The sequence below is a fragment of the Somniosus microcephalus genome, unplaced genomic scaffold, assembly GCF_052327205.1.
Source record: "Somniosus microcephalus isolate GS21.2 unplaced genomic scaffold, FLI_Smic_1.0 unresolved_chr1, whole genome shotgun sequence".
NCBI classification, from domain to species: domain Eukaryota; kingdom Metazoa; phylum Chordata; class Chondrichthyes; order Squaliformes; family Somniosidae; genus Somniosus; species Somniosus microcephalus.
The window spans coordinates 116,589,651-116,609,952 of record NW_028225179.1 but is presented as its reverse complement, the minus strand read 5'-3'; the positions used below and the strand labels follow the sequence as shown (position 1 = coordinate 116,609,952).

General features: G+C 44.2%; 1 protein-coding gene across 1 annotated transcript; it reads left to right on the top strand.

Moving 5' to 3' along the window:
- The first annotated feature begins 648 nt into the window (after positions 1-648).
- Positions 649-17,957, top strand: LOC147095737 (zinc-binding protein A33-like). Its single transcript, XM_085973705.1, has 3 exons — positions 649-728; positions 10,143-10,258; positions 17,120-17,957. The coding sequence occupies exons 1-3, from the start codon at positions 649-651 to the stop codon at positions 17,662-17,664; spliced, it is 741 nt and encodes a 246-aa protein (XP_085829831.1). The 3' UTR covers positions 17,665-17,957.
- The last annotated feature ends 2,345 nt before the right edge of the window (positions 17,958-20,302 follow it).

Genomic DNA, 20,302 nt, shown 5'->3' with positions numbered 1-20,302 from the left:
CATTCACTGGGCGCGTGTACTGGTCCTTGAGGAGCTTGATAGCGTCCGCGTACGAGGTCGCATCTTGGATGACCGAGTACACTCGGTGGTTCACTTTGGAGGTCAGGACATCCAGTTTGTCCTCGTCCGATTTGATTGCTTCGGAGGCGGTCAGGAATTCTTCGAAACACTTAAGCCTGTGAGTAAACTTGGTGGATGAGTCCGCCTCCCGATGATCTAAGTCCAGGCATGCTGGTGTGAGGATCTTCTCCATTATAAAAATGTTGTTAATAAAATTGATGCGCTATCAATTACTCATAAAAGACTGAGAGTTAGAAGAGTAACTAAAGGCTTTTATTAACAACAGAATGGAGGTCTGCCTCGCGTGGTCGACCGGTCCATGATACTAAGGGCTGGGGAGCAGTCACCTTTATACTAGGACCTGTGGGAGGAGTCAGCCGAGGCATGTCCAGGCATGTACACAGTGGAATACAAACAGGACAAACAGGAATACAAACATTGGTTTACCACATAGAGTGGACTGGGTTCTGCTAAATCTCACTATTGGAGGTGAATGGGTTCCAGTTAACCTCACTATTCGAGATGACTGGGATCTGGTTAACCTCACTATTAGAGATTACTGAGTTCTGGTTAACATCACTATTAGAGATGACTGGGTTCTGGTACACCTCGCTGTTCGAGATGACTGTGTTCTGGTTAACCACAGTATTAGAGATGAATTTGCTCTGGTTAATCTCACTGTTGGAGATGACTGGTTTCTGGTTAACCTCACTATTCGAGATGACTGGTTTCTGGTTAACCTCACTGTTGGAGATGACTGTGTTCTGGTTAATCTCACTGTTCGAGAAGACTGGTTTCCGGATATCCTCACTATTCGAGATGATTATATTGTGGTTAATCTCACTATTCGAGATGATTTGGTTCTGGTTAACCTCACTATTAGAGATGGCTGGGTTCTTGTTAACCTCACTATTAGAGATGACTGGTTTCTATTTAGCCTCACTATTGGAGATGACTGGGTTCTGGTTAATCTCACTATTGTCGAAGACTGGGTTCTGGTTAATCTCATTGTTGGAGATGACTGGGTTCTGGTTAATTTCACTATTGGAGATGACTGGGTTCTGATTAGCCTCACTATTAGAGATGACTAGTTACTGGTTAATCTCACTGTTGGAAATGACTGGGTTCTGGTTAAACTCACTATTGGACATGACTGGGTACTGATTAATCACACTATTGGAGATGACTGTGTTCTGTTTAATTTCACTATTGGAGATGGCTGGGTTCTGATTAGCCTCACTATTACAGATGACTAGTTACTGGTTAATCTCACTATTGGAGATGACTGGGTTCTCCTTATCCTCACTATTAGTGATGAGATGACTGGGTTCTGGTTAGTCTCACTATTGGAGATGACTGGCTCCTGGTTAACCTCACTATTAGAGCTGACTGGGTTCTGGTTAACCTCACTATTCTAGATGACTGGGTTCTGGTTAAACTCACTATTAGAGATGACTGGGTTCTGGTTAAGCTCACTATTAGAGATGACTGGGTTCTTATTAACCTCACTATTGGAGATGACTGGTTTCAGGTTAATCTCACTACTGGAGATGACTTGGTTCTGGTTAACCTCACTATTCAAGATGACTGGGTTCAGCTTAATCTCACTATTGGAGATGACTGGGTTCTGGTTACCCTCACTATTGGAGATGACTGGGTTCTGGCTAACCTCACTATAAGGGATGACTGGGTTCTGGTTAACCTCACTATTAGAGATGACTGGGTTATGCTTAATCTCACTATTGGAGGTGCCTGGGTTCCAGTTAACCTCACTATTCGAGATGACTGGATTCTGGTTAACCTCATTATTAGAGATAACTGAGTTCTCGTTAACCTCTCTATTAGAGATGACTGGGTTCTGGTAGACCTCGCTGTTCGAGATGACTGGTTTCTGGTTAACCTCACTATTCGGGATGACTGGTTCTGGTTAACATCACTATTGGAGATGACTGTGTTCTGGTTAATCTCACTGCTGGAGATGACTATTTTCCGGTTATCCTCACTATTCGAGATGATTGGGTTCTGTTTAATCTCACTATTCGAGATGATTGGGTTCTGGTTAACCTCACTATTAGAGATGACTGGGTTCTGGTTAGCCACACTATTAGAGATGACTGGGTTCTAGTTAGCCTCACTGTTGGAGATGACTGGGTTCTGGCTAATCTCACTATTGTGGATGACTGGGTTCTGGTTCAGCTCACTATTGGAGATGACTGGGTTCTGGCTAATCTCACTATTGGCAATGACTGGGTTCTGGTTAATCTCACTGTTAGAAATGACTGGGCTCTGGCTACTTTCCCTATTGGCGATGATTGGGTTAAGTTCACTATTAGAGATGACTTTGTTCTGGTTAATCACAAAATTAGAGATAACTGGGTTCTGTTTAATCTCAGTATTAGAGATGACTTGGTTCTTGTTAATCTCACTATTAGAGATGACTGGGTTCTGGTTAATCTCACTGTGGCGATGACTGGGTTCTGGTTAAATACACTACTGGAGATGACTGGGTTCTGGTTAACCTCACAATTGGAGATGACTGGTTTATGGTTAACCTCACTATTGGAGATGACTGGGTTCAGGTTAACTGCAGTAATGGAGCTGACTGTGTTCTGGTTAATCCCTCTATTAGAGATGACTGGTTTCTGTTTAATCTCATTATTGGAGGTGACAGGGTTCTGGTTAACCACACTATTGGAGGTGACTGGGTTCTGGTTAACCACACTATTGGAGATGACTGGGATCTGGTTAATCTCACTATTAGACATGATTGGTTTCTGCTTAATTTCACTATTGGAGATGACTGGGTTCTGGTTAATTTCACTGTTGGAGATGACTGGATTCTGGTTAACCTCACTATTCAAGGTGACTGGGATCTGGTTAACTTCACTATTGGAGATGACTAGGTTCTGGTTAACCTCACTATTGGAAGTGACTGGTTTCTGGTTATCTCACTTTTGGAGATGACTGGATTCTGGTTAATCTCTCTATTAGAAATGAATGGGTTCCGGTTTATTCCACTATTAGAGATGACTGGGTTCTGGTTAATCTCACTGTTATAGACGACTGGGTTCTGATTAATGTCACTAATAGAGATGACTGGGTTCTGGTTAATGTCAGTATTGGAAATGACTGGGGACTGGTTAACCTCACTGCTGCATATGATTGGGTACTGGATAACCTCACTATTTGGAGATGACTGGGTTCTGGTTAATCTCACTACTGACGATGACTGGGTTCTGGTGAATCTCACTGTTAGAGAAGACTGGTTTCTGGTTAATTTCCCTATTGGCGATGACTGGGTTCTGGTTAATCTCACTATTCGAGATGATTGTGTTCTGGTTAATCTCACTATTAGAGATGGCTGAGTTCTGGTTAACCCCACTATTAGAGATGACTGGGTTCTGGTTAATTTCACTATTGGAGATGACTGAGTTCTGGTTAACCTCACTATTAGACATGACTGGTTACTGGTTACCCTCACTATTGGAGATGACTGGGCTCTGGTTAGTCTCACTATTAGATATGACTGGGTTCTGGTTGACTTCACTATTGGAGATGACGGGGTTCTGGTTAATCACACTATTCGAGATGACTGGGTTCTGGTTAATTTCACTTTTGGAGATGACTGGGTTCTGGTTAACCTCACTATTAGGGATGACTGGTTTCTGGTTAATTTCACTGTTGTAGATGACTGGGTTCTAGTTAATTTCATTATTGGAGATGACAGGGTTCTTGTTAACCTCACTATTAGAGATGACTGGTTTCTGGTTAATTTCTCTGTTAGAGATGACTGGGTTCTGGTTAAGATCACTATTAGAGATGACTGGGTTCTGATTAACCCCTCTATTAGAGATGACTGGGGTTCTGGTTCACCTCACTATTCGAGATGACTAGGTTCTGGTTAATCTCACTATTAGAGATGACTGGGGTCTTTTTAACCTCACTATTGGAGATGCCTGGGTTCTGGTTTATCTCACTACTGCAGATGACTTGGTTCTGTTTAGCCTCACTATTCAAGATGACAGGCTTCTGCTTAACCTCACTATTGGAGATGACTGGATTCTGGTTAACCTCACTATTGGTGATGATTGGGTTCTGGTTAACCTCACTGTTGGAGATGAGTGTGTTCTGGTTAACCTCATTATTGGAGATGACTGGGTTCTGGTTATCCACACTATTGGAGATGACTGGGTTCTGGTTAACCTCACTATTGGAGATGAGTGGGTTCTGGTTAACCTCATTTTTGGAGATGACTGGGTTCTGGTTAGCCACACTATTGGAGATGAGTGGGTTCTGGTTAACCTCACTATTGAAGATGACTGGGTTCTGGTTAATCTCAATATTGGAGATGACGTATTTTGGGTTAATCTCACTATTGTGCATGAATGGGTTCTGGTTCATCTCACTATTGGAGATGACTGGGTTCTGGTTAACCTCACTATTGGAGATGACTGGCTTCTGGTTAATCTCACGGTTGGAGATGACTGGGTTCTGGTTAACCTCGCTATTGGAGATGATTGGGTTCTGGTTAATCTCACCATTGGAGATGACTGGGTTCTGGTTAATCTCACTGTTGGAGATGACTGGGTTCTGTTTAACCTCACTATTGGAGATGACTGGGTTCTGGTTAACCTCACTATTACAGATGACTGGATTCTGGTTAATCTCACTGTTGAAGATGACTGGGTTCTGGTTAACCTCACTATTGGAGATGACTGGATTCCGGTTAATCTCACTGTTGGAGATGACTGGGTTCTGGTTAATCTCACTATTGGAGATGACAGGGTTCTGGTTAACCTCATTATTGTGGATGACAGGTTCCGGGTTAACCTCACTTTTAGAGATGACTGAATTCTGGTTAATCTCACTATTGTCGATGACTGGGTTCTGGATAATCTCACTTTTGGCAATGACTGGGTTCTGGTTAATCTCACTGTTAGAGATGACTGGGTTCTGGCTAATTCCACTATTGGCGATGACTGGGTTGTGGTTAAGCTCACTATTCGAGATGACTGGGTTCTGGTTAATCTCAAAATTAGAGATAACTGGGTTCTGGTTAATCTCAGTATTAGAGATGACTTCGTTCTTGTTAATCTCACTATTAGAGATGGCTGCAATCTCGTTAATCGCACTATGGCGATGACTGGGTTCTGGTTAATCTCACTATTGTAGATGACATTTTTCTGCTTAATTTCACGATTAGAGAAGACTGACTTCTGGTTAACCTCTCTATTAGAGATGACTGGGTTCTGGTTAAATTCCCTAAGAGAGATGACTGGGTTCTGGTTAACCTCACTATTGGAGATGACTGGTTTCTGGTTAACCCCACTATTGGAGATGTCTGGCCTCTGGTTAATCTCACTTTTAGTGGTGACTGGGTTCAGGTTAACTTCAATAAAGGAGATGACTGGGTTCTGGTTAATCTCACTATTAGAGATGAATGGTTTCTGTTTAATCTCATTATTGGAGTTGACTGGGTTCTTGTTAATTTCACTATTGGAGATGACTGGGTTCTGGTTCACCTCACTATTCAAGGTGACTGGGATCTGGTTAACCTCACTATTGGAGATGACTAGGTTCTGGTTAACCTCACTATTGGAAGTGACTGGGTTCTGGTTAATCTCACTTTTGGAGATGACTGGGTTCTAGTTAATCTCACTATTCGAGACGACTGGGTTCCTGTTTATTCCACTATTAGAGATGACTGGGTTCTGGTTAATCTCACTGTTAGAATCGACTGGGTTCTGGTTAATGTCACGAATAGAGATGACTGGGTTCTGGTTAATGTCAATATTGGAGATGACTGGCTACTGGTTAACCTCACTGCTGCATATGATTGGTTTCTAGTTAAACTCACTACTGGAGATCACTGGGTTCTTGTCAATTTCACTATTGGAGATGACTGGGTTCTAGTTAATCTCAATATTGGAGATAACTGGGCTCTGGTTAACCTCACTATTAGAGATGACTAGGTTCTGGTTAAACTCAATATTCGAGATGACTGGGTTCTAGTTAACATCACTATTGGAGATGACTGGGTGCTGGATAACCTCACTATTTGGAGATGACTGGCTTCTGGTTAATCTCACGGTTGGAGATGACTGGGTTCTGGTTAACCTCGCTATTGGAGATGATTGGGTTCTGGTTAATCTCACCATTGGAGATGACTGGGTTCTGGTTAACCTCACTGTTGGAGATGACTGGGTTCTGTTTAACCTCACTATTGGAGATGACTGGGTTCTGGTTAACCTCACTATTACAGATGACTGGATTCTGGTTAATCTCACTGTTGAAGATGACTGGGTTCTGGTTAACCTCACTATTGGAGATGACTGGATTCCGGTTAATCTCACTGTTGGAGATGACTGGGTTCTGGTTAATCTCAACATTGGAGATGACTGGATTCTGGTTTATCTCACTATTTGAGATGACTGTGTTCTGGTTAACCTCACTGTTGGGGATGACTGGGTTCTGGTTAATCTCACTATTAGAGATGACTGGGTTCTGGTTAATCTCACTATTGGAGACGACAGGGTTCTGGTTAACCTCACTATTGTGGATGACAGGTTCCGGGTTAACCTCACTTTTAGAGATGACTGAATTTTGGTTAATCTCACTATTGTCGATGACTGGGTTCTGGATAATCTCACTTTTGGCAATGACTGGGTTCTGGTTAATCTCACTGTTAGAGATGACTGGGTTCTGGCTAATTCCACTATTGGCGATGACTGGGTTGTGGTTAAGCTCACTATTCGAGATGACTGGGTTCTGGTTAATCTCAAAATTAGAGATAACTGGGTTCTGGTTATTCTCAGTATTAGAGATGACTTCGTTCTTGTTAATCTCACTATTAGAGATGGCTGCAATCTCGTTAATCGCACTATGGTGATGACTGGGTTCTGGTTAATCTCACTATTGTAGATGACATTTTTCTGCTTAATTTCACGATTAGAGAAGACTGACTTCTGGTTAACCTCTCTATTAGAGATGACTGGGTTCTGGTTAAATTCCCTAAGAGAGATGACTGGGTTCTGGTTAACCTCACTATTGGAGATGACTGGTTTCTGGTTAACCCCACTATTGGAGATGTCTGGCCTCTGGTTAATCTCACTTTTAGTGGTGACTGGGTTCAGGTTAACTTCAATAAAGGAGATGACTGGGTTCTGGTTAATCTCACTATTAGAGATGAATGGTTTCTGTTTAATCTCATTATTGGAGTTGACTGGGTTCTTGTTAATTTCACTATTGGAGATGACTGGGTTCTGGTTCACCTCACTATTCAAGGTGACTGGGATCTGGTTAACCTCACTATTGGAGATGACTAGGTTCTGGTTAACCTCACTATTGGAAGTGACTGGGTTCTGGTTAATCTCACTTTTGGAGATGACTGGGTTCTAGTTAATCTCACTATTCGAGACGACTGGGTTCCTGTTTATTCCACTATTAGAGATGACTGGGTTCTGGTTAATCTCACTGTTAGAATCGACTGGGTTCTGGTTAATGTCACTAATAGAGATGACTGGGTTCTGGTTAATGTCAATATTGGAGATGACTGGCTACTGGTTAACCTCACTGCTGCATATGATTGGTTTCTAGTTAAACTCACTACTGGAGATCACTGGGTTCTTGTCAATTTCACTATTGGAGATGACTGGGTTCTAGTTAATCTCAATATTGGAGATAACTGGGCTCTGGTTAACCTCACTATTAGAGATGACTAGGTTCTGGTTAAACTCAATATTCGAGATGACTGGGTTCTAGTTAACATCACTATTGGAGATGACTGGGTGCTGGATAACCTCACTATTTGGAGATGACTGGGTTCTGGTTAATCACACTACTGGCGATGACTGGGTTCTGGTTAATCTCATTATTAGAGATGACTGGGTTCTGGTTAATTTCCCTATTGGCGATGACTGGGTTGTGGTTAGTTTCACTATTAGAGATGACTGGGTTCTGGTTAATCTCACTATTAGAGATGACTGGTTTCTGGTTAATCTCACTATTAGAAATGACTGGGTTCTGGTTAATCTCACTATTCGAGATGACTGGGTTCTGGTTAATCACACTATTGGCGATGATTGGATTCTGGTTAACCTCACTATTGGAGATGACTGGGTTCTGGTTAATCTCACTATTAGAGATGGCTGAGTTCTGGTGAACCCCACTATTAGAGATGACTGGGTTCTGGTTAATTACCCTATTGGCGATGACTGGGTTGTGGTTAGTTTCACTCTTAGAGATGACTGGGTTCTGGTTAATCTCACTATTAGAGATGACTGGTTTCTGGTTAATCTCACTATTAGAGATGGCTGAGTTCTGGTGAACCCCACTATTAGAGATGGACTGGGTTCTGGTTAATTTCACTATTGGAGATGACTGGGTTCTGCTTAACCTCACTATTAGAGATGTCTGGTTACTGGTTAACCTCACTATTGGAGATGACTGGGTTCTGGTTAATCTCACTATTAGATATGACTGGGTTCTGGTTGACTTCACTATTGGAGATGACTGGGTTCTGGTCAATCATACTATTAGAGATGACTGGGTTCTGGTTAATTACACTATTGGAGATGACTGGGTTCTGGTTAACCTCACTATTAGAGATGACTGGTTACTGGTTAACCTCACTATTGGAGATGACTGGGTTCTGGTTAATCTCACTATTAGATATGACTGGGTTCTGGTTGACTTCACTATTAGAGATGACTGGGTTCTGGTTAATTTCACTATTGGAGATGACTGGGTTCTGGTTGACCTCACTTTTAGGGATGACTGGTTTCTGGTTAATTTCACTATTGTAGATGACTGGGTTCTGGTTAATTTCACTATTGGAGATGACAGGGTTCTGGTTAACCTCACTATTAGAGATGACTGGTTTCTGGTTAATTGCACTGTTAGAGATTACTGGGTTCTGGTTAAGCTCACTATTAGAGATGACTGGGTTCTGATTAACCTCTCTATTAGAGATGACTGGGGTTCTGATTCACCTCACTATTAGAGAGGACTGGGTTCTTTTTAAGCTCACTATTGGAGATGACTGCGTTCTGGTTAATCTCACTACTGCAGATGACTTGGTTCTGTTTAACCTCACTATTCAAGATGACTGGGTTCTGCTTAACCTCTCTATTGGAGATGACTGGGTTCTGGTTAACCTCGCTATTGGTGATGACTGGGTTCTGGTTAATCTCTCTATTGGAGATGACTGGATTCTGGTTAACCTCACTATTGGAGATGAGTGAGTTCTGGTTAACCTCATTATTGAAGATGACTGGGTTCTGATTATCCTCACTGTTGAAGATGACTGGGTTCTGGTTAATCTCAATATTGGAGATGACGTATTTTGGGTTAATCTCACTATTGTGCATTAATGGGTTCTGGTTAATCTCACTATTGGAGATGACTGGGTTCTGGTTTACCTCACTATTGGAGATGATTGTTTTCTGGTTAATCTCACTGTTGGAGATGACTGGGTTCTGGTTAACCTCACTATTGGAGATGACTGGGTTCTGCTTAATCTCACCATTGGAGATGACTAGGTTCTGGTTAATCTCACTGTTGGAGATGACTGGGTTCTGGTTAACCTCACTATTGGAGATGACTGGGTTCTGGTTAATCTCACTGTTGGTGATGACTGGGTTCTGGTTAATCTCACCATTGGAGATGACTGGTTTATCTCACTATTGGAGATGACTGTGTTCTGGTTAATCTCACTATTGGAGATGACAGGGTTCTGGTTAGCCTCACTGTTGGAGATGACTGGGTTCTGGTTAATCTCACTATTGGCGATGACTAGTTTCTTGTTAATTTCACTATTGGTGATGACTGGGTTCTGATTAATCTCACTATTGGCGATTACTAGTTTGTGGTTAATCTCCCTATTGGAGATGACTGGGTTCTGGTTAATGTTACTATTGGTGATGACTGGGTTCTGGTTAATCTCACTATTATTGATGACTGGGTTCTGGTTAACCTCACTCTTGTATATGACTGGGTTCTAGTTAACCTCACTATTAGAGATGGATGCTTAAAGGAGGAAGAAAATTTGTTTTAACTTTCAAAAAAATTGTATTCCTTCAAAGGTCCTACATGAAGTTTAAGAAACCAGCTGAGGTTCCTCTCAAGCTGCTTCTTGGCGAATTTGGCGGCCCCCTACAGCTCATCGTATGGAGACGGATGTTAAGTTTCATCAGTCCAGGTAACATCATCTTGCTTGTGGTGGAAGAGAATTATTTGTTTTCCTGCTCAATCTAATGATATGACCCTGATACCAATGGCCAATTACATGTGGGCCTTGTTGTTCAATGTTTCTCTGAGGCTTCACCAAATGCTTGGCTGGCTGTTGATGTTGACTGAGCGAGGATTGAGGGTCAAAGTAAAAACAGACCATGCTGGTAAATACTCAGCAGGTCATGGCAGCATCTGTGGAGATAGAGCGAGAGTTAACCTTTCAGTTCAATGAACTTTCATCAAAACTGGAAGAGATTTAACAGCTTTTAAGCAAGTACAAGGCAGAGAAAAGGGGGAGGGGTGGTGTGGGGAAGAAGGAATAAAAGAAAAGCAAAAAGAATGTAAGATTTGCATTTATACAGCACCTTTCGCAACCTCAGGATGTCCCAAAGCCCTTTACAGCCAATGAGGTATTTTTTGAAGTGTAGTCACTGTTGTAATGTAGGAAACGTGGCAGCCAATTTGCGTACAGCAAGCTCCCACAAACAGCAATGTGATAATGACCACATAATCTGTTGTAATGATGTTGTTTGAGGGATAATTATTGGCCAGGACACTGAGGAGATCTCCCCTGCTCTGCTTTGAAATCTTTTACATCCACCTGAGAGGGCAGACGGGGCCTCGTTTAACATCTCATCCAAAAGACGGCACCTCCGACAGTGCAGCGCTCCCTCAGTACTGCGCTTGGAATGTCAGCCTAGATCACGTGCTCAAGTCTCTGGAGTGGGGGCTTGAACCCATGACCTTCTGGCTCAGAGGCGAGAGTGCTACCCACTTTTATTTTTAATATACTTTATTGAACATTAAGAACATTTACAACATCATGATCATTTCTTTATATCATACAAATCAATTGCGCCGCTCTGCACAGCCATTCCGCCACCACATATTAACATCAAAACCTGAAGTTTAATTTGTCTCCTGTAACATATATTAATCGATTGTAGTTTAAAAATTGATTTAAAATACTACCTTTAAATTCCTTTCTGAATGAAACATCCACAGAGCCTTATAATGGTCATTTAGCTTATGTTTAAAAACTATTTTAGATTGATTCTCCTCCCCTTAAAAAACAGAGCATTCCTTCTTTGCACAATCACGAATCTAGCCAAACTGAACATTAAATTAATTGCCGCTCTGCTGGACTCGGGCAGACTCTCCTGCAATCCCCATCTCAAAATTGAGTCCCATGGGATTCCCATTCTCACTCTTCGGTCCCCACTGAGCAAAAATACTTTACACAACTGTTGAACATAGTACTTAAAATCATTTAACTGTGGACATAACACCAGTAAATGGGACAGAGTCTCATCCCGTGTCCCACACACTGGGCAAGTTGCCCCCTCCACTCGTCCAATCCTGCATAAGACTGTCATGGTAAAAATTCAGTTGTGAGCCAATTTGAAATCCAGTTAAATCCACTCTGGACATTTAAAATTCGCCCACATTCCCTTCCAAATCCTGTTGAATTCCAGCTGTCAGTATATACTCTGCCAAAACTCCTGACCAGCTGGTGTCTTGAATCTCCATTCTCTAAATACCTCATAGAAATCTCGAGTATTACAGTTCTCAAATTGGACCAACTCTCCCCCTTTCTCCAGCAGAAAGCTTGGAAAAGCGGGACACATTTTACTCCCTTTGGAAATTTCCGCATTTATTTCTTCCATCCAATCCTGTGGCATTGCCCTCACAATCTTCTCATACATGATTTTTCCTCTACCTCTTGATCCTCCTCCCACACCATGTCCCTCACCATCGCTTCCGGCAACCAACCTGGAATTACCTCATATAATACATCTTTCTCACATATAATACCAGCTTTTATAAAAGCTTGATTAAATAAAACCTCTCCTTCGATGCTGACCCACCTGTTCAAACATAAGGGCTGTTCTACAAATTCCTCAGCCCCCTTGGGCATAAACTGCACACTTTTTAAAAATTGGGCCCAAGTCTCTACAGCCCCCTTATAAAACCTAGGGAGAAGTTTAATCAATTTCAAAAACATATTATTGTATTCCATATACAATATCCCCTGCCTTCCTATCCCACTTCGTTTTAAAAAATGCTCAAAACAACTCTTCCAAAAACTTTTTTTGACTTCTGAAGAAATCTCTTCACCCATTTGATTCTAAAGGATTTTTTCTTCAAATCAATATCTGGGAAATTGAGTCCTCCCTGAGTTCTCCATCCAATGATGGTATTGTAAGCCACCAAGGCTGGTTTCCCTTCCCATAAAAACCTCACACAAGCCTCTCGGATGGACTTTTCTGCCCACTCAGGAATATCCTCCACCGTCAAGAAGTACCATAGCTTAGATAGCAGGAGAGCAGACACCACTGTCGCTCTTCCTGGCACTTTCAACCACCTTCTTTCCCATCTTCACAAAATCTTTTTAATTTTCATAACCTTCGGTTCCCAATTTAATCGATCCACTTCATCCCTGTCTTTCTTGCACCCCATATGCACCCCCAGAACTTCCAAAACTTCCACCACCTTAAAGGGACTTTCCCCAACCATTGCCCCCTACCCCTTCCTGCAGCCAGGCATTGGGACTTACTATAATTCACTCTGGCTCCTGAAGCTCTACAATATTCCTCCACTACATCCATAGCTTTCCTCAATGGCTCCTCATTTCTCAATGTTAAGGTTGTGTCATCTGCATATTGGTGTATCACCGACACCAGCCCGGAACTGGGAACCACAATCCCAACTACACCTTGTTTCTTTCGCATCATGTAACCTAATGGTTCTGCTACCAATGTGTACAACAATGGGGACAGGGGACAACCCTGTCTCACTGATCTCTGTATCGGAAAATACTTGGATAAAAAACCATTACATTTAACACAGCCAAATATGTTTGAATAAAAAATCCTTATCCACTCCATGAAATTTTCCACGAAACCAAATGCTTCCAAAACCTTCAATAAAAACTCATGAGAGACCGTATCAAAGGCTTTCTCTTGATCTATCTTTAATACATAAGCCTCCCTCCCACTCTCTTCCATGAGCTCTATCACATCTTGAATTGAGACCGCAGAGTCTGCGATGCCCCGGCCAATGACTCCATAGGACTGAGAGGGCAAAACTATCTGCGGCAACACCTCCTTCATACAATTTGCCATAACCCTCGCCAAGATCTTATAATCCACATTTAATAATGTGATGGGCCTCCAATTCTTCAGATCCCTTCTATCCCCTTTATTTTTATAAGCTAAGCTTATGACACCTCTCCTCATAGATGGGACCAGGCTTCCCTCAATTTTAATTTCCATAAAAACTTCTAAGAGCAATGGACACAAAATCTCAAAAAATTCTTTATAAAATTCTGCACTTAGTCCATCAGACCCTGGGCTTTCCCCCCCCCCCCCTTTGTTCCACTTATTGCTACTTTTATTTCCACTAATCCTACTTCTTTGTCACACATGCTTCTCTCATCCTCCTTTAAACCCTCTTCAAGCAGTAACGTTCTCCATCGCCAAATTGGAAATATCTTCTTTTGTATATAACTCTTGATAAAAGCTGCTAGCCACCTCTAAATCTCCCCACTTCCATGAATTATCTTCTCCCCAACCTTCAACTCTCCAATTAAATATAATCTCTGTCGCAGCTTCTCTTGCTCTAGAAAATATCTAGTGCTTCTTTCTCCCTCCAATGCATCTTTAGCCTTTGCCCGGAGAATGGTCCCCTTGCATTTTTCAGCTTGCAATAATTCCCACTCTTCCTTTAGTACCCGGAACTTAGTCTCAGCTCCCTTATCCCCTCCGTCAACTGCTTTACAGACATCTGTAAACCTTTTGTTTATATTCTCTTCTCGACGCCAGTTAGCTGCCGTTCTCTCCCATAACCTACCGAAAAAACTTTTACCTCATATTTGAAATTGCCCCACCAAACTCTTCTTTCTTTCAAGAACAAAGGTTCCTTCCGAGCATTCTTTATTATATTTAAAATCCCTTCTTTATAAGCAATTTCTTTCAGGTATTGATTGTTTAAAATCCACAGCCCTGAACCGATCTTAACTCTCCTGTTCCTAATTCTAAGAACCAAAGCCAAGTGGTCACTAAAAAATACTTTTTTATAATAAATCTCCATCACCTCAGAACTTAACCCTTCCCGCATTAACACAAAATCTATTCAGCTCTATTTTAAAACATCACCCACCCAACCTGTTCTGGAGAACTCCCTTTTTATGGGGTTCCGGTCCCTCCATAAGTCTCTCAAATTTAAATTTGCCATCATTTTTACAATCATCCCTCTGGAGTTATCATCCTTAAAGGTCATCTGGGCTGAAATGTCCATCCGAGATAAAAATACATTAAAATCCCCCACTATACAAGGATTTTCCACCTCTGCCACTTCAGTGAATAACCCCAAAAAAAACTCGCAACGCTTGCAATGGTCGTTCAGTGCATAGATATTAAAGAGATCGCAATTAAATTCCTCCATTTTTATCCTTAGCCATAATAATCTCCCCTCAGTGTCCTTGTTCACCAAGGCAACGTTCTCTTTTATGGGCAGACTCACCAAAACAGCCACACCTCTACGGTTATTTTTGCACAACTTGCAAACATCTCTCCCTTCCAAACCTTCTGAACTCTTTCTAGGATATCCTCATCCCAAAAGGTTTCTTGCAGACTCAACAAGTCCATGCCTTTAAAACCCTGCAACAACTGCTGCAATTTCTTCTCACCCCTCAGTCCGTTCACATTAATCAAGACCAATGTAATCATGGCTCCGAAGAAGGGAAGTATGCTTGATAATCTCCCCATCATTTAATCTCTGGCCCTTCCCTCCTCTCATGCTCCTTCCCAACTTTTCGGCCAGCTGTTGCTTTTTCCTGCAGCCTCCGACACTTTTTCACCTCCTGTTTGAACCTTCCCTGCTGTTTCAGCCTCTTCCTTGCATTAAGTTTGGGCCAAGGAGCTGCCCTTTCTCCCTCCTTCTGCCCCTCACTAACCTTTCCCTTTCCACATGATGCCAGCCCACCCCCCACTTCCATATCTCTGTCCCCCTCTAATTCCTCACTCAAGCTCTTCTGTAACCCTCTGTGCCTGCTTCCCGTCAGATACATAATCCTGCTCCCCATCAGATACATCATCTCCCACAGAGAGTCTTCCTGCTATCGCGGTTTCTCCAACAGTGCCTCTCCCTTTGACCTCATCTCCACGTCTGACCCTTGTTCCCTGATCCTTCTCTCTCTGGGACAATGGCATACCTATATTGCTCCCTTCTGGTGCCTTTGTCTCGCCGCTCCAGTCCTGCTGCCCATTTAAGGCACCTGCCTCTTGCACCCTATCCTTGTCTTGCACCCTCCTGCTCACCGAGATGTCCGACACCCCATCTTTCTTTGGAGTACTTACATTTACCACATACCCCGCTCCCTCTTCCTCTCCCCCCATGGACACCAGATTCTTTAGGGAGAGCTGAACTCTATTAAGGCTCGAGTCTGCACTCGACCCTTGCTGCCATCTGCTGTCTTTGTTCTTTTCCACTGTACTTGGTGTGTTTTCCACCATCTCCATCCTGTTCTCTGCTCTGCAATTTTCTGCCTCTTCCTGTGCTCTTTTCTCCTTCAATTTACCAGCTGTGTCCTCCGACTGCTCCACTCCTCCAGCCGTTCCACTCACACCTCCTGCTCCTTCTCCCATCTCTTCATCACTCATAGAGCTTCCTTCTGCCTCACACTCACAGCGGGTGGGGCCTTTGTGACACACCCCACAGCTCTCCGCCTTGCAGCTCCGAACAATGTGTCCAGACTTGCCACAATTATAACAGTACAAGTCTGGACAGTTTCTTACAAGGTGGTCGTGTCCAAGACAATAGTAACAAACTTTCACTTGGTTATCATGCAGTACTCGGAAGTACTGCACTCCTTCCAATGTCTCGAATTTCATGCTGTACGGTAATGACTTCACCCCCTCTGGGAACTGCACCTTTACGTAATGGGTTCCATCTGCTACCCATGTTCCTGGATAGTATCTCTTCTTTATTGCTGAGCAAATTTTAATGTCCCATGACTCCAACTTTTTGATTAGCACATCGTCCTCAATATAAACTGGTAAGTTTAAGAATGAGACCACCACCTCTTCCGAATATAGCAGAGATACCTCCAAGAACTTATCGCCAACTTTCAAACTGAGTAAAAAAGTCTTTCCACCTCCTCTCGGCCACTGACCATCACCTCGAACCCAACATTTGGCTTTGGTCGGCAGGCAAAGCAGCTTCCCTCACCACAGTCCTCATGTACCGCTTGGATAATATCCCAAACTTGTATCTCCTTATCCTCACACTGAACCACCACCGCGTTTTCTTTTCCAAACCTCCAGGGGTCCCAGCCCAAATCTTTGGGCTTTTTTCTTTCCCTTCCAACCACAGTTTCTCCCCTAATTAAATTCATCTTGGGAACACTGTCATCTGAGGGGCCCAGCACTCCGGACCCCTCAGCAGCCATCTGGCTGTTGTTTATGAGCCAAAAAGGCCCTACAACCTGAATAGAAAACCCACCACCAACCTTTTACAAACTCACTCCAACTCCCTGCAGAAATCAGGCAACCAGTAGCACCTGCTCACTCCTAGCCCCACCCACCTAGAGAGTGCTACCCGCTGAGCCACCGCTGACACTTTAAAAGTAAGGGGCCCAAAGCCATCCAAAAGTGTCTAACTAACCACCAGATGGACAAGGTGGCAAAAGACCTTTGTTCTTTCCGTTGCCCATGGGTTGTATCTCCCTTGTATCTGGGCATGGATGGGAGAGGTTTAGTGAGAAGGGGGGGAAGGTAGCACATCCATTGAAAGTAACACCCGTCTTCTCTTTCCATCCCTCTCTCAGTCCCGGCCGCCCTGACCCTTGAACCCAACACGGCACACCCCGAACTCTTGATCTCCGAAGACTTCAGGAGCGTGCAGCTCAGCGACACGTGGCAAGACCTCCCCGACAACCCCGAGCGCTTCGATGACTGCGTCAGCGTGCTCTCCGCCCAGGGCTTCGGCTCGGGCAGGCACTACTGGCAGGTGGAGGTGGGCAACAAGACCATGTGGGACGTGGGCCTGGCCAAGGAGTCGGTCAGCCGCAAGGGCAATATCATCCTGTCACCCGAGGACGGGTTCTGGACTATCTGGCTGCGTAACGGCAATGAATACGAGGCCCTATCCACGCCCTCAGCCTTCCTGTCTCTCCGGGTCAAACCCAAGACGATCGGGGTCTTCTTGGACTACGAGAAGGGTCATGTCTCCTTCTACGATGCCGACGACATGTCCGTCATCTACACCTTCACTGACACGTTCAACGAGAGACTCTTCCCTTATTTTAGCCCAGGCGAGAGCGACGGTGGTAAAAACGCAGAGCCCCTAAAGCTGTGCGTCCTGCGCTTATAGAACTTCCAGTTTACCAAAACATTAGACGATTCAGGAGCCTGTATGTTTTTCACAGAAAATATATGCCATTGTGTGTATATTTTGATACAGCGTTGTGGAAAGATTTCATTTTTTTTTTCTCAATGAAGTTACGGTTTCGATAGCGTGTCGGACTTTCCGGTCGACGTGATGGGAAATTTCAACGACAGGTGTTCAGCAATTCGCTCCCTGTGTTTCTAGGCTGGCTGTTTAAAAAAGAAAAATGTGATCTGTACAGTTTAAACGCTTTGGCGGGGAACGTATGTGTGTTCGATCCCTCTCCCCCCACCATTTACAACCTGAGACAACTGTGTTTGCTTCATTGATTCCTGATGTTCACCGCAGGTCTGTTCAGTTTCCTATTCATGGTCCAGTTGGATCTGTTTGTATCTGTTGTACTAATCACCTCTTCCGCTCTCCTCCCATGCCCCCACACCACCCTCCCCAGCCCCCCAAGCCCTCACACCCTCACCCCCACACCGTAACCCCCATCCATCGACCACCCCAACCCCTGACATCCCCCAACCTCATCCCCATCCCCAAACCCTCACCCCCACACCCCAACTCCTTAACCCCCGCCCATCAACCACCCCAACTCTTGACATGCCCAGCCCCAAACACTCACCCCACTCCTTAACCCCCACCTATCGACCACCCCAACCCCTGACAACCCAACCTCATCCCCCAGCCCCAAACCCTCACCCCAACTCCTTAACCCCCACCCATCGACCACCCCAACCCGACATCACCCAGCCCCAAACCCTCACCCCCACACCCCAACTCCTTAACCTCCACCCATCGACCACCCTAACCCAACATCCCCCCAACCCTCCCCAGCCCCAAGCCCTCACCCCCACACCCCAACCCATCGACCACCCCAACCCCTTACATCCCCCAACCCCATCCCCCAGCCCCAAACCATTACCCACCACATTCTATCCTCCACCTCCACCTCTTTAGCCTCACCCGCCACACCCCCCATTTTAACTCCCTACACCCACCCCTCTCCCACCCCAACCTCTTACTCCCAACCCCTTCCTTCCCCACTCCGCACCCCCACCTCACCCCAGCCCCTTACCCCACCGCTACTCTCCAGCTCCCCCACCCCCGACCACACTCCACACCTGCCCGCTAACAATGGGGAGCAGTTGGGTGCTTCTCTGTGACTTGCCATTGGCTTCCTGCTGCCAGACTATCAAGCGTCCCACTTTCAGTTCCCTTGCGCCCAGCGTTCGTGTGGATCCGCAGGCACCGGGGGCAGCCAATGGCGAACAATTTTAACCCAACCCGTCCGTCGGGAAACTGATGGGATGGGGATATGGGGGGGAGGGGCAGAGCCGCTTTTACACCCCGCTCCGATTTTTTTTGGAGTCAAATATATTTATTTAAATATGATAGTACCTGTTACAACTCATCAATTACATAACAAATCCATTACATTCATTGCAATAAAACAAAGCCTTAAGAACAGAACAGTATAAATGCAGTTATACATTTTTGCAGATAAATCAATATTAACAGTACAGTACCCTTAGTAAAATAAACAATTTTGCACCAGTCCTATTGGCAATCTAGTGACTCCTCGCTTTTCCGCTCCGATTTTAGTGGAGTCAGCGGAGAGTAAATACCGGGCAGGGTGTAAAACTGGCGTTCCGCCCGATCCGGTGGGATTCCTGCCCGGCGAGTTAGGTTAAACTGAACCCACGGTGCTTTTCGTAGTTGGACCAGTGCGGATTTCGCAGCTGCTGTTGTGGGGAGGGGTCGATGCTGCTCTCTATAATGTGGATTTTGGCAGCGACGCAGGAGAGAATGTGTTCCGGGGTGTGGGGGTGTTTATGTGGCCTCTCTCAATGCAAAGAAGCCATTAAATGCGTGGTAACATTACACCAGAGTATTACGTTTAAGGATATGTTACAAAGAGGGTATTTTATAAGATTTCTCAAATGACAAGGGAGCAATAATGAGCACATGTTTATATATCCGTGTAAGAAAGAAATTCTGCTTATGAACCTTTATTTGCAAGTTAAAGGGTCTTTCCTTCGAGCTTATAAGTATATGATGTTAAGAGTTTCTGGTTTTCTTTGATTAGGGACTGCATTTAATGATCGCTTCTTGTAATGACTGAGTTCGAGCCCGTGTTATTTTGTTGGAGTTTAGAAATGTCGTGAGTAAGAATTCATCCCTTCCCTGCACACTGCAACATCGCCAATTCACGCACCAAGTTCCTCTCCCGATCCTCTGGCTCATCCAACACTCCTGTCCCATCCTCATTGAACTAGATTGGCTCCCTGCATACTTCCACCCCACCTCTCCCTCTCCCTCTCCCTCTCAGTGCATTCAATTTAAAATCCACGTCCCCATTTTCAGACCGCTCCAGCACTTTGCCCCACTCTATCTCTGAAAGCTCATCCAGTCCTAGATATATATAAACATATAAATAGAAAGCACTCACGTGTGAATAGCGACCTCACTCTCGGCTGACTAAAGGGGCGGAGATCCGGGCGGGAATTTCCACCGTCCCAAGCCCAGGGACTTCAGGGCTCAATCGGTTAGCAGTTGCCAATCCTGATTTTACTGATTTTTGTCATTTTAACTGTGCGCTCTTATTCCAATTCATAAT

Coding starts and splice junctions, on each gene's coding strand:
- LOC147095737 (XM_085973705.1), top strand. CDS start 649: ATGACTGGGTTCTGGTACACCTCGCTGTTCGAGATGACTGTGTTCTGG. Junction 729..10,142: donor TTAGAGATGAATTTGCTCTG/GTTAATCTCACT, acceptor ATTCCTTCAAAG/GTCCTACATGAAGTTTAAGA. Junction 10,259..17,119: donor GTTAAGTTTCATCAGTCCAG/GTAACATCATCT, acceptor TCCCTCTCTCAG/TCCCGGCCGCCCTGACCCTT.